Source organism: Pristiophorus japonicus, chromosome 17 (assembly GCF_044704955.1).
Source record: "Pristiophorus japonicus isolate sPriJap1 chromosome 17, sPriJap1.hap1, whole genome shotgun sequence".
Classification (NCBI taxonomy): domain Eukaryota; kingdom Metazoa; phylum Chordata; class Chondrichthyes; family Pristiophoridae; genus Pristiophorus; species Pristiophorus japonicus.
The window spans coordinates 127,993,402-128,008,116 of record NC_091993.1 but is presented as its reverse complement, the minus strand read 5'-3'; the positions used below and the strand labels follow the sequence as shown (position 1 = coordinate 128,008,116).

Genomic DNA, 14,715 nt, shown 5'->3' with positions numbered 1-14,715 from the left:
CAGACTAGTTAATGCAGTCTGGTTAATGCAACGTGCTGGTTATAGACTGGTTAATGCAGTCTGGTTAATGCAGTGTGCTGGTTATAGACAAGTTAATGCAATCTGGTTAATGCAGCGTGCTGGTTACAGACTAGTTAATGCAGCGTGCTGGTTATAGACTGGTTAATGCAGTCTGGTTAATCCAGTGTGCTGGTTATAGACTGGTTAATGCAGTCTGGTTAATCCAGTGTGCTGGTTACAGACTAGTTAATGAAGTCTGGTTAATGCAGCGTGCTAGTTATAGACTGGTTAATGCAATCTGGTTAATGCAGTGTGCTGGTTACAGACTAGTTAATGCAGTCTGGTTAATGCAGTGTGCTGGTTACAGACTAGTTAATGCAATCTGGTTAATGCAGTGTGCTGGTTACAGACTAGTTAATGCAGCGTGCTGGTTATAGACTGGTTAATGCAGTCTGGTTAATCCAGTGTGCTGGTTACAGACTGGTTAATGCAGTCTGGTTAATCCAGTGTGCTGGTTACAGACTGGTTAATGCAGTCTGGTTAATGCAACGTGCTGGTTATAGACTGGTTAATGCAGTCTGGTTAATCCAGTGTGCTAGTTATAGACTGGTTAATGCAGTCTGGTTAATGCAGTGTGCTGGTTACAGACTGGTTAATGCAGTCTGGTTAATGCAGTGTGCTGGTTACAGTCTAGTTAATGCAATCTGGTTAATGCAGTGTGCTGGTTACAGACTAGTTACAGCAGCGTGCTGGTTATAGACTGGTTAATGCAGTCTGGTTAATCCAGTGTGCTGGTTACAGACTAGTTAATGCAGTCTGGTTAATGCAGCGTGTTGGTTATAGACTGGTTAATGCAGTCTGGTTAATCCAGTGTGCTGGTTATAGACTGGTTAATGCAGTCTGGTTAATCCAGCGTGCTGGTTACAGACTGGTTAATGCAGTCTGGTTAATCCAGCGTGTTGGTTATAGACTGGTTAATGCAGTCTGGTTAATCCAGTGTGCTGGTTATAGACTGGTTAATGCAGTCTGGTTAATCCAGCGTGCTGGTTACAGACTGGTTAATGCAGTCTGGTTAATCCAGCGTGCTGGTTACAGACTGGTTAATGCAGTCTGGTTAATCCAGCGTGCTGGTTACAGACTGGTTAATGCAGTCTGGTTAATGCAGCGTGCTGGTTATAGACTGGTTAATGCAGTCTGGTTAATCCAGTGTGGTGGACAGCTGGTTAATGCAGTGAGCGGATTCCCTGATGCACCGCCTGTGTTGCTGGCGCGCCCCCTACTGTCAGTTACCTTGCGCTACATTGCGGGGACCCCCCCCTCCCTCCCTCCGCTTGGCTCCCCCTGGCGGCGGGGAGCCGGCACTGCAGCCTGTCGCCCCACCCCCTGACGCGAGGGAGGGGGGGGGGCACGCAGCGTGCCGGGCGCGCGCGCGGTGATGGCGGCTCGGGAGCGCGCACTGTGATGATGGCGGCCTCGGAGCGCAGGCTCCCGAGTCCCGAGGCGTTCGTGGGCCAGTCGTGGAGCAGCTGGATCGAGCGGGCCGAGGCGCTGCGGCCGGCGGACGGTGAGTGTCCCCGGGCCCCCGGGGACGGAGGGAGGCCGGCCGGCGGGGCGGCGCGGCGCGGGGCGGGGCGCCGGCGGCCGGGGACCGGGCACGGTTTGAGCGGACAGCCGGTGAGCGGCCTCCCCCCCGCACAGCGCGGCCGCCGGGTCCTAGCACCCGCCCGCCCTCCGCGCCACCTGGGCTCCCGCGGGGTCCTAGCGCCCGCCGCCCGCTGCCAGCCTCCGCTCATCCACCACGGAAACCCTCGCCCGTGCCTTTGTTACTTCCCAACTTCACTATTCACAGAGTCAGCGGGCAGCACGCTCTCTCTTGCTTCCTGCGAGAAGGTTGTGGGTTCCAGTCCCACTCCAGACACTTGAATATAAATCCAGGCTGACACTTCAGTGAAGTACTGAGGGAGTGCCGCACTGTCGGAGGTGCCGTCCTAAACTTTGAGCTCATCTCAAACTCTGCTCACTGACCTGCATGTCAAAATTCTCATCCTTGTTTACAAATCCCTCCATGCCCCCTATCTCTCTATTCCCATCCAGCCTCACAACCCCTCGAGATCTCTGCGCTCCTCCAATTCTGGCTACTTGACCATCCCTGATTATAATCACTCCATCGGTGGCCGTGCCTTCAGTCGCCTGGGCCCCAAGCTCTGGAACTCCCTCTCTAAACTTCTCTTTCCTCCTTTAAGACGCTGTTGAAACCTACCTCTTTGACCCAGCTTTTGGTCACCTGCGCTAATTTCTTCATCTGTGGCTCAGTGCCAAATTTTGTTTGATAATCGCTCCTATGAAGCGCCTTCAGACGTTTTACTTCATTAAAGGTGCTATATAAATGCAAGTTATTGACAGCCGGAGACTGGCCTCCACTTGTACACAGAGTGCGGCTGCTGGATCTCACCGCTACCTGGGCTCCCGAGCAGGTGTCAGCCGTGGCTCAGTGGACAGCACTCTCGCCTCTGATTCAGGAGGTTGTGGGTTCGAGTCCCACTGCAGGAACTTGAGCACTTCAGTGCAGTGCTGAGAGAGTGCCACGCTGTCGGAGGTGCCGTCTATCGGATGAGACATTAAACCCTGTCTGCCCTCTCAGGTGGACATAAAAAATCCTCTCAGCACTATTTCAAAGAGCAGGGGAGTTCTCCCCGGTGACCTGGGACCGATATTTATCCCTCAATCCACATCACTAAAACAGGTTATCTACACATTGTCACATTAAAAAAAAAAGAAAGCATCTTTCACGATCACTGGACGTCTCAAAATGCTTTACAGCTAGTGAAGTACTTTTTGAAGTGTAGTCACTGTTGTAATGTGGGAAACGTGGCAGGCATTTTGCACACAGGAAGCTCCCACAAACAGCAGTGTAATAATGACCAGATAATCTGTTTTAGTCACATTGGGAGCTTGTGGGAGCTTGCTGTGCGCAAATTGGCTGCCGCATTTCCCACATTACAACAGTGACTTTAAAAGTATTTCGTTGGCTGTAAAGTGCTGTGGGACGTCCTGAGGCAATATAAATGCAAGATCTTTATTTATTGATCAATGGAAAACCCTCATCCGGATATTTTGTTTTTTTAAACACTGAAATCCCCTGGATTATGGTCGCTGCCACAGGTGGAATATCCCAGAGTATCTATCTCCTGTTTGTACCAAACATTGTCAACAATCAGCCATGAGGTGGTAGTGCCTGAATGGCCTGCCTGGTGCGGTGCTGAGGCACAGTGACCAGGAAGGATGCAAGGTTGAATCCTCGGTCTGTGCTGAGGGAGCTGAGGTTAGCCAGAGAGGGAGGGAGGGGGCAGTGCTGCAACTGGCCCCCAAATTCCTGTGAGGGAGGGCAAAACCCTATCCAGACAGCCCTGCTGGAACATACAGTGTCAGTCGGCCAAGGACAGTGATGCCTTCTGTGATCGAATTGCCAGCGGATATCTGGAGTCACACAGGAAGGTATTTATGGGTGGGTTTACTGGAGGGACCTCTGGCGCCTGTGGAACCGAGACCCCAGCGAGAGTCAGCACCTTCGGGGAGAGGGTTCGATTCAAACACTAATTGTAACCGCAATGTGTGTTTTATCGACACTGCTGTGTGGTCTAGCGGGGTGGATCCAAAAACTACCCAGGCTTAAACTCTCCTGTCGGTGTCGCTGAATTAGCTCAGAGGGCCTGTTGATTAAATTTGGAAAGTTCCAACACTCTCCTGGCCGGCCTCCCACATTCCACCCTTCATAAACTTGAGCTCATCCAAAACTCTGCTGCCCGTGTCCTAACTCGCACCCAGTCCCGCTCACCCATCACCCCCTGTGTCCCTTGTCCTAACTCGCACCCAGTCCCGCTCACCCATCACCCCCTGTGTCCCTTGTCCTAACTCGCACCCAGTCCCCGCTCACCCATCACCCCCTGTGTCCCGTGTCCTAACTCGCACCCAGTCCCGCTCACCCATCACCCCCTGTGTCCCGTGTCCTAACTCGCACCCAGTCCCGCTCACCCATCACCCCCTGTGTCCCTTGTCCTAAATCGCACCCAGTCCCGCTCACCCATCACCCCCTGTGTTCCTTGTCCTAACTCGTACCCAGTCCCGCTCACCCATCACCCCTTGTGCTCGCTGACCTACATTGGCTCCCGGTTAAGCAACGTCCTGATTTTAAAATTCTCATCCTTGTTTTCAAATGCCTCCATGGCCTCGCCCCTCCCTATCTCTGTAATCTCCTCCAGCCCCACAACCCCCCCGAGATATCTGCGCTCCTTTGATTCTGCCCTCCTGAGCATCCCTGATTATAATCGCCCCACCACCGTGCCTTCAGGGTCCTGGGCCCTCAGCTCTGGAATTCCCTCCCTCCCTAAATCTCTCCGCCTCTCCAGCTTTCTCTCTTTCAAGATGCTTTTTAAAGCCTACCTCTTTAACCAAGCTTTTGGTCACCTGCCTTTCTGTGGCTTGGTGTCACATTCTGTCTGATAACACTCCTGTGAAGTACCTTGGGACATTTTACTACGTTAAAGGCGCTATATAAATACAAGTAGATGTTAACTGATTCTGCTCACAGGTTATTCCCATGAGGTAGTTGAGCCGTGCCCTGGACTCTTTGTTGCCCTGAATTTAGGGAGTGAGAACAAGTCTGTGTCCGTGATCAGGGGATTGGAGTCTCGTGGCAAGCAAGGATCTGCTTGCTCCCGGGACTGTTAACTTTAGACATTTACAGCACAGACGGAGGCAATTCGACCCATCGTGGTTGCTGTCTGTTCGCTTGAGCTTTGCCAAAATCAATCCCGCCGCCCCGCTCCCTCCCCGCTGCCCTGGTCTGTCACTGTATAACACACAGGTACAGTACTGATGGGTACAGGTCTGTCACTGTATAACACACAGGTACAGTACTGGTGGGTACAGGTCTGTCACTGTATAACACACAGGTACAGTACTGGTGGGTACAGGTCTGTCACTGTATAACACACAGGTACAGTACTGGTGGGTACAGGTCTGTCACTGTATAACACACAGGTACAGTACTGGTGGGTACAGGTCTGTCACTGTATAACACACAGGTACAGTACTGGTGGGTACAGGTCTGTCACTGTATAACACACAGGTACAGTACTGGTGGTACAGGTCTGTCACTGTATATCACTGGGGTACAGTACTGGTGGGTACAGGTCTGTCACTGTATAACACACAGGTACAGTACTGGTGGTACAGGTCTGTCACTGTATATCACTGGGGTACAGTACTGGTGGGTACAGGTCTGTCACTGTATAACACACAGGTACAGTACTGGTGGTACAGGTCTGTCACTGTATATCACGGGTACAGTACTGGTGGGTACAGGTCTGTCACTGTATAACACTGGGGTACAGTACTGGTGGGTACAGGTCTGTCACTGTATAAAACTGGGGTACAGTACTGGTGGTACAGGTCTGTCACTGTATATCACTGTGGTACAGTACTGGTGGGTACAGGTCTGTCACTGTATAACATTGGGGTACAGTACTGGTGGGTACAGGTCGGTCACTGTATAACACTGGGGTACAGTACTGGTGGTACAGGTCTGTCACTGTATATCACTGGGGTACAGTACTGGTGGGTACAGGTCTGTCACTGTATAACACTGGGGTACAGTACTGGTGGGTACAGGTCTGTCACTGTATAAAACTGGGGTACAGTACTGGTGGTACAGGTCTGTCACTGTATATCACTGGGGTACAGTACTGGTGGGTACAGGTCTGTCACTGTATAACACTGGGGTACAGTACAGGTGGGTACAGGTCTGACACTGTATAACACTGGGGTACAGTACTGGTGGGTGCAGGTCTGTCACTGTATAACACTGGGGTACAGTACTGGTGGGTACAGGTCTGTCACTGTATAACACAGGTACTGTACTGGTGGGTACAGGTCTGTCACTGTGTAACACACAGGTACTGTACTGGTGGGTCCAGATCTGTCACTGTATAACACACAGGTACTGTACTGGTGGATACAGGTCTGTCACTGTATAACATTGGGGTACAGTACTGGTGGGTACAGGTCTGTCACTGTATAACACACAGGTACTGTACTGGTGGGTACAGGTCTGTCACTGTATAACATTGGGGTACAGTACTGGTGGTACAGGTCTGTCACTGTATAATACCGGGGTACAGTACTGGTGGGTACAGGTCTGTCACTGTATATCACTGGGGTACAGTACTGGTGGGTACAGGTCTGTCACTGTATATCACTGGGGTACAGTACTGGTGGGTACAGGTCTGTCACTGTATAACACTGGGGTACAGTACTGGTGGGTACAGGTCTGTCACTGTATAACACTGGGGTACAGTACTGGTGGGTACAGGTCTGTCACTGTATAACACTGGGGTACAGTACTGGTGGGTACAGGTCTGTCACTGTATAATACCGGGGTACAGTACTGGTGGGTACAGGTCTGTCACTGTATATCACTGGGGTACAGTACTGGTGGGTACAGGTCTGTCACTGTATATCACTGGGGTACAGTACTGGTGGGTACAGGTCTGTCACTGTATAATACCGGGGTACAGTACTGGTGGGTACAGGTCTGTCAATGGGGATTGTACTAATTGGAGGGGATGAATTGAGAGGAGACGTTAAATCTAATCGTTGGAATGTGTCTCCCTATCGTGTATCAGTCCTGATTTGCTACATAACCCAGCGAGGGAGTGACTCACTTGCTGTTTGCGCGGTGGAACGGTGCTATATTCAGGCCGCACCGTGCAGACTGATCGGGGAAATGAAGCCTTTGCACCAGCTGCTGAACCTGGGGGGTGAGGTTAGATGGCAGCTGCCCTGCCCAGAGAGTCAGCAGCATACCGCACCCCTTGGCATGTGTGAAGCTTCTGTTCAGCCTGGCTCCGGGAGACCAGTGAGGGCAGCCCGTGATGATTCTGCTACTCTCTTTAATCTGTTTTGTACCTCTCCCATCGCTGTGACTGCACCGATGTCTTCACCCCTGATTGGCACCTTCCCCCTAACTCGCACCGAGTCCCGCTCACCCATCACCCCCTGTGCTCGCTGCCCCGTGTCCTAACTCGCACCCAGTCCCGCTCACCCATCACCCCCTGTGCTCGCTGCCCCGTGTCCTAACTCGCACCGAGTCCCGCTCACCCATCACCCCCTGTGCTCGCTGACCTACATTTGCTCTCGGTTAAGCAACGCCTTCAATTTTAAAATTCACATCCATGTTTTCAAATCCCTCCATGGCCTCGCCCCTCCCTATCTCTGTAATCTCCTCCAGCCCCACAACCCCCCGAGATCTCTGCGCTCCTCCAATTCGGGACTCTTGAGCATCCCTGATTATAATCGCTCCACCATCGTTGGACGTGCCTTCAGCTGCCTGGGCCCCATCTCTGGAACTCCCTCCCTAAACTTCTCTACCGCCTTTAAAACGCCCCTTAAAACCTGACTTCTTCCCTAATAACCTCTTATGTAGCTCAGTGTCAAATCTTGTTTAATAACGCTCCTGTAAATGCCTTTGGATGTTTATGCTACGTTAACAGCGCTGTGTAAATGTAAGTAGTTGTAGCACTCCTTTCTCTGAGCCACTCCAAAGACTTGAGCACAAAATCCAGGCAGACACTCTCCAGTGTAGTACTGAGGGAGCACCGCACTTCGGAGGGGCAGTACTGAGGGAGCACCGCGCTGTCGGAGCGGCAGTGCTGAGGGAGCGCCGCACTGTTGGAGGGGCAGTACTGGGGGAGTGCTGCACTGTCGGAGGGGCAGTACTGAGGGAAAGCTGCACTGTTGGAGGGGCAGTACTGAGGGAGTGCTGCACTGTCGGAGGGGCAGTACTGAGGGAGCGCCACACTGTCGGAGGGGCAGTACTGAGGGAGCGCTGCACTGTCGGAGGGGCAGTACTGAGGGAGCGCCGCACTGTCAGATGGGCAGTACTGAGGGAGCGCTGCACTGTCGGAGGGGCAGTACTGAGGGAGCGCTGCACTGTCGGAGGGTCAGTACTGAGGGAGTGCTGCACTGTCGGAGGGGCAGTACTGAGGGAGCGCCGCACTGTCGGAGGGGCAGTACTGAGGGAGTGCTGCACTGTCGGAGGGGCAGTACTGAGGGAGCGCCGCACTGTCAGATGGGCAGTACTGAGGGAGCGCCGCACTGTCGGAGGGGCAGTACTGAGGGAAAGCTGCACTGTTGGAGGGGCAGTACTGGGGGAGCGCCGCACTGTCGGAGGGGCAGTACTGAGGGAAAGCTGCACTGTTGGAGGGGCAGTACTGAGGGAGCGCTGCACTGTCGGAGGGGCAGTACTGGGGGAGTGCTGCACTGTCGGAGGGGCAGTACTGAGGGAAAGCTGCACTGTTGGAGGGGCAGTACTGAGGGAAAGCTGCACTGTTGGAGGGGCAGTACTGAGGGAGCGCTGCACTGTCGGAGGGGCAGTACTGGGGGAGTGCTGCACTGTCGGAGGGGCAGTACTGGGGGAGTGCTGCACTGTCGGAGGGGCAGTACTGAGGGAGTGCTGCACTGTCGGAGGGGCAGTACTGAGGGAGTGCTGCACTGTCGGAGGGGCAGTACTGAGGGAGTGCTGCACTGTCGGAGGGGCAGTACTGTCGGAGGTGCTGTTTATCGGATGAGACATTAAACCGAGGCCCCGTATGTCCTCTCGGGTAAGTTCCACAAACAGCAATGTGATAATGACCAGATAATCCGTTTTAGTGATGTTGGTTGAGGGATAAATATTGGCCCCAAGACATCGGGGAGAACTCTCCTGCTCTTTGAAATAGTGCCGTGGGATCTTTTACATCTACCTCAGAGGGCAGATGGTTTTTGTTAGTGAATGATATCAAGCGATATGGAGCTAAGGCGGGCAAATGGAGTTAAGAGGCACAGCAGCCATGTTCGACCTGAATGTTGGAGCAGGCTGGAGGGGCTGAATGGCCTGTCCTCTGCCTCCGGTTGAGCACTGACTGGGCACCGCATCGCAATAGATTGGGAACTCCTGAGGCGGGAGGATTGTGCATGTGGAACCCGATCCCGGCTAGTATCAACTACAACAACAACTTGTATTAATATAGCACCTTTAACATAGTAACGCGTCTCAAGGCGCTTCACAGGAATGGTATCAGACAAAACAAATAAATTTAACACCGAGCCCCACAAGAAGAAATTAGGACAGGTGACCAAAAGCTTGGTCAAAGAGGTCGGTTTTAAGGAGCGTCTTAAAGGGGGAAAGAGAGGTAGAGAGGTTTAGGGAGGGAGTTCCAGAGCTTGGGGCCCAGGCAACAGAAGACACGGCCACCGATGGTGGAGCGATTATAATCAGGGATGCTCAAGAGGGCAGAATTAGAGGAGCTCAGGGGGTTGTGGGGCTGGAGGAGATTACAGAGATAGGGAGGGGCGAGGCCGTGGAGGGATTTGTAAATATTAATATTTTGAAATCGGAGCCTTGGGGGAGAGGAAACCAGGAGGATAGGAAATTAATTCCGTGCACGGGGCTGTATTCAGGGAATTCTGCTGTGGTCTGTGACTGTCCCAGACTGGGCTTTGGCTGATCGGTGTCAGGGTGGTTATTTGAATCGTTCAATTATAAACAGGACAGAAACGCATTCTGTCACTTCAAGGTTACACAGTGCTGCCTCGCAGCAATCCTATTGTGTTGGGGAAAACTCTGTTTCAGTTTAAATGTTTCTGATTCGAGAAGTAGTTATAAATTTGTTATAAATTAGTGGCAGGAATGCACTTAACCCTTTGAGAGCTGTCGATTTGGTGAAATTTGTGCTAAAGGGGGCAAAGGTCAGACAGCGAACTAATCAGCAAAGAGATCCAGATCAAACAGTGAGCGAATTCAGAAATCTCCAGCAGTGTAAAGGTTAATAAAGTGCTGGGTTTTACATTGTCACTGTGCAAGGCGCTGAGGGCTGTGGCCCGGTGGGAACTCTCCCACCCGTCTCTGTGCCACAAGGTCGTGGGTTTAAGACCCCGATGGATTGCTCACTGTAGTGAAGGATTCAAACCCAGCACTCCCTCAGCACCGCACTGGATTGTCAGTCTCGATTACATGCTGCCACATAATAGACTTGTTAGCAAAATTGAAGCCCATGGGATTAAAGGGGCAGTGGCAACATGGATACAACATTGGCCGAGAGACAGAAAGCAGAGAGTGGTGGTGAGCTGTAGTACAGTGGTGTTCCCCAGGGTCAGTACTGGGACCACTGCTTTTTTTGAGATATATTAGTGATCTGGACGTGGGTATGCAGGGCATCATTTCAAATTTGCAGATGACACAATCTCGGCAATGTAGTAAGCCAAGAGGAGGAGAGTAACAGACCACAGGAGGACACAGGCAGACTGGTGAAACGGGCAGACCCGTGGCAGATTACATTTAACACTGAGAAGTGATGTATTTTGGGAGGAAGACTGAAGAGAGGCAATATAAACTAAAGGGTACAATTGTAAAGGGGTGCAGGAGCAGAGAGACCCGGGAGTGTGTGTACACAAATCGTTGAGAGTGGCAGGGCAGGTTGAGAAGGCTGTTTTAAAAAAAAAAAAAATATGGAAACCGTGGCTTTTTAAAATAAAGGCGTAGAGTACAAGAGTAAGTTATGCTCAACCTGTATAAAACATTGGTTAGGCCCCAGCTGGAATATTGTGGCCAATTCTGGGCACCACATTTTTGGAGGGATGTTAAGTCCTTGGAGAGGAGGCAGGGGAGAGTCGCTGGAATGGTCCCGGGGATGAGAGACTTGTGTGGAGAGACTGGAGAAACTGCGGCTGTTCTGCTTAGAGCAGAGAAGGTTAAGGGGAGATTTGACCGAGGTGTTCAGAATCATGAGGGGTTTCGATCGAGTAAATAAAGGGAAACTGTTCCCAGGGGCAGGAGGGTCGGTAACCAGAGGGACACAGACTTAAAATAATCGGCAAAAGAGCCAGCGGGGGAGATGGGGAGAATGTTTTTACGCAGCGAGTTGTTGTGATCGGGAATGCGCTGCCTGAAAGGGTGTTGGGAGCAGATTCAATAGTAACTTTCAAACCGGGAATTGGATAAATACTGGAAGGGGAAACATTCACAGGGCTGTGGGGAAAGAGCGGGGGGAGTAGGACTGATTGGATCGCTCTGTCACAGAGCCGGCACAGGATCGATGGGCCGAATGGTTGTAAGATTCTATAATTATGGGCTCAAATCCTGAAGTGAGGCTGGTGTGATACCAAGGGGAGCGAGCATGTAGGGCAAGTTATTTTATTTCATTACTGTACAATACGAAACTCGTTCTTGTTTTTCAGTGACTGAGGCAAGCATTGTGACCGACTGAACATATTTTGCGTTTGCAGGTACAGAATTGGAGGATAGCGGCAAAGATGCGAGAAAGAAGATTGAAACAATGAGGCTCATTAGAGAAGGTAAAGGACTGGGCTGGATATAAATACAGGGTACATGAAAAACGTCACCGTCACCATTGACCAGAAACTTAACTGGACCAGACACATAAATACTGTGGCTACAAGAGCGGGTCAGAGGCTGGGTATTCTGTGGTGAGTGTCTCACCCCCTGACTCCCTAAAGCCTTTCCACCATCTACAAGACACAAGTCAGGAGTGTGATGGAACACTCTCCACTTGCCTGGATGAGTGCAGCTCCAACAACACTCAAGAAGCTCAACACCATCCAGGACAAAGCAGCCACTTGATCAGCTCCCCATCCACCACCTTCAACACTCACTCCCTCCACCACCGGCGCACCGTGGCTGCAGTGTGCACCATCTACAAGATGCACTGCAGCAACTCGCCAAGGCTTCTTCGGCAGCACCTCCCAAACCCGCGACCTCTACCACCTAGAAGGACAAGGGCAGCAGGCGCATGGGAACACCACCACCTCCACGTTCCCCTCCCAGTCACACACCATCCTGACTTGGAAATATATCGGCCGTTCCTTCACCGTCGCTGGGTCACAATCCTGGAACTCCCTCCCTAACAGCACTGTGGGAGCACCTTCACCACACGGACTGCAGCGGTTCAAGAAGGCGGCTCACCACCACCTTCTCGAGGGGCAATTAGGGATGGGCAATAAATGCTGAGCCTTGTGATTGCGCTTGGAGTCGGTGGAGGGGAGGTTCTCTCAAGTGTTTATGGAGTGGGGGGCGGGGTGGATTGGAAGGTGAGATTCAGGTATTGAGATGAAACACCCCAATACCGGTGTGTGTGCACTAACTATTGCTCCCTGTGTTTCAGATATGCCGATCTTCGGTCACTGCCCGGCCCATGATGAGTTCTTCCTCGTGGTGTGTAACCAGTGTGGACAAGTCGTTAAACCTCAGGCATTCCAGATGCACTGTGGTAAGTGATTGTGTGTCCGAGCGTCTTTGCGTCTTTGTTTTAAAAATAAACAGAAAACGGACACACTCCTTGGGCTAGAAATTCGATTGGACAGCGCCCCTCGCGAGGGTAGGAACAGGTGCGCTAAAGGGTTAGTAGCCGCGAGCGCTAGAATTAGTGCCGCTCGGCAAATTCCGTGTGTCGGTACCGGCGGCGCTGAGGAGTATCGCCCGGGAGCGCCGCGCCAGTGTGCAACGCCCCCGGTATCCACACGGAGTAGCATTCAGTTTGCGTTGTACCAGTAGCGCCCCCGGGTGACCCCGCCAGAGAAAGCGGGCGGCTGCATGAGGTAAGTGCGATATTTTTTCACGCTTTTACTTTATTTGGGGTGAGTAATGTATCAGGAATGTTTTTTGTTCCGATTCTTTTTTTTCCCAGGTAGGCCTCTCTCAAGGCACACCGAGGCCGGATCTTTAACTCGGGATATTCAGTTGCTCACCTGGCCCAGCGTCCTGAGACAGGTGTGGAACACTTCCCTTAGCGCTCTGTCTCACTGTCTGGGCACAATCACGGAATTTTTTGGCTGCCGTCGCAAACCATTTTCCGGCACTAAAGTTAGTGCCCGCCCGACATCAATGTCTAGAGAATCCTCCAACCAAATTTCCAACCCTTTGAATCTGATAACCCACCGAAGCACTAATGGTTTCATCTCCCTCCCACACCAGTTCTGGCTCCGGGAAAGGTTAGGTTAGCCTGATTGGGCCTTGAAATCTCTACAGATGTGGGGAGGGGCCTCGCCCTGTTTTTATGGTTTTGCTCCATTCGTTCATATAGTGCAGCATCTCAGCTTAGTACCTGCCCTGGGAGTGTTTGATGGGACAGTTCAGAGGAAGCTTTACTCTGTATCTAACCCTGTGCTGTACCTGCTGTTATATATGTAAACCTGTATATACTCTGTACAGCAACCAAAGGGCTCGTCCGCTGGTGTCCCAAGGGATCCCATAATCCCTTGGGAACACAGGTATTTAAGGAGGCCTCACAGGTTGGAGAGGCACTCTGGAGACCTGCAATAAAAGACTAAGGTCACACTTTAATTTGAGCTTACAGTGTTCAGCCTGACTCTTTTTCCATACATAACAACTGGCGACGAGATACAGATAACGAACCCAAAGATGCAGAGAACAGTGGACATCCTGGAGAAATTCTCGGAGGGAGATGATTGGGAAACCTTTGTGGAGCGACTCGACCAATACTTCGTGGCCAACGAGCTGGATGGGGAAGAGAACGCTGCCAAACGAAGGGCGATCCTCCTCACCGTCTGTGGGGCACCAACGTATGGCCTCATGAAAAATCTGCTTACGCCAGCGAAACTCACGGAGAAATCGTACAATGATTTGTGTACAATGGTCTGGGAGCATTTGAACCCGAAGGATAGTGTTCTGATGGCGAGGTACCGGTTCTACACCGACAAGAGGTCTGAAGGCCAGGAAATGGCGAGTTATGTCGCCGAGCTAAGACGCCTGGCAAGACATTGCGAATTTGAAGGACATTTGGAGCACGTGCTCAGAGACTTTTTCGTACTTGGCATTGACCACAAAACCATACTTTTGACTGTAGAGATCCCACCTTGAGTAAAGCCATAGCGATAGCCCAGGCATTCATTGCCACCAGTGACAATACGAAGCAAATCTCTCAGCATGCAGGTGCTGCTACTGTACTGTCCTGTGAACAAAGTGATGTTGTTTTCAAATCGTAACGTGCAGGGCAGGTCACGCATACCTGCAGCTACACGTCCGCAGATGTCTCAGAGTCCACCATCAAGGGTGATGAATGCAAGGCCATTAACACCTTGTTGACGCTGCGGGGGTGATCATCGTTTCCATTCATGCCGATTCAAAGGATACGTTTGCAAGGGCTGTGGAACAATGGGACACCTCCAACGTATGTGCAGGCGAGCTGCAAATCCTGTTAAACCTGCAAACCACCATGTTGCAGAGGAGGACAGATCCACGGAGGATCACGACGAACCAGAGCATCAGACCGAGGAGGCGGAGGTACATGGGGTGCACACATTCACCACAAATTGTCCCCCGATAATGCTGAATGTTGAACTAAATGGACTCCTGGTGTCAATGGAGCTGGACATGGGCGCGAGCCAGTCCATCATGGGCAAAAGTCTTTAGAGAAATTGTGGTGCAGCAAGGCCTCAAGGCCAGTCTTAACTCCAATTCGCATGACACAAAGGAACTGATTCCTGTAATCGGCAGTGCTACCGTAAAGGTCTCCTACGATGGAGCGGTGCACAAGCTACCACTCTGGGTGGTACCGGACAATGGTCCCACGCTGTTCGGCAGGAGCTGGCTGGGAAAGATACGCTGGAACTGGGACGACGTCCGAGCGCTATTGCCCGCTG

General features: G+C 51.9%; 1 protein-coding gene across 1 annotated transcript in view; it reads left to right on the top strand.

The window, feature by feature from the left end:
• The first annotated feature begins 1,458 nt into the window (after positions 1 to 1,458).
• Positions 1,459 to 14,715, top strand: part of LOC139228094 (ataxin-7-like protein 1) — a 55,018-nt gene continuing 41,761 nt past the window's right edge. The window contains exons 1-3 of the mRNA XM_070859277.1: positions 1,459 to 1,564; positions 11,323 to 11,391; positions 12,219 to 12,323. Coding sequence (XP_070715378.1) covers positions 1,462 to 1,564; positions 11,323 to 11,391; positions 12,219 to 12,323 — 277 coding nt within the window. The 5' untranslated portion in view covers positions 1,459 to 1,461. The remainder of the gene's footprint in view (positions 1,565 to 11,322; positions 11,392 to 12,218; positions 12,324 to 14,715) is intronic.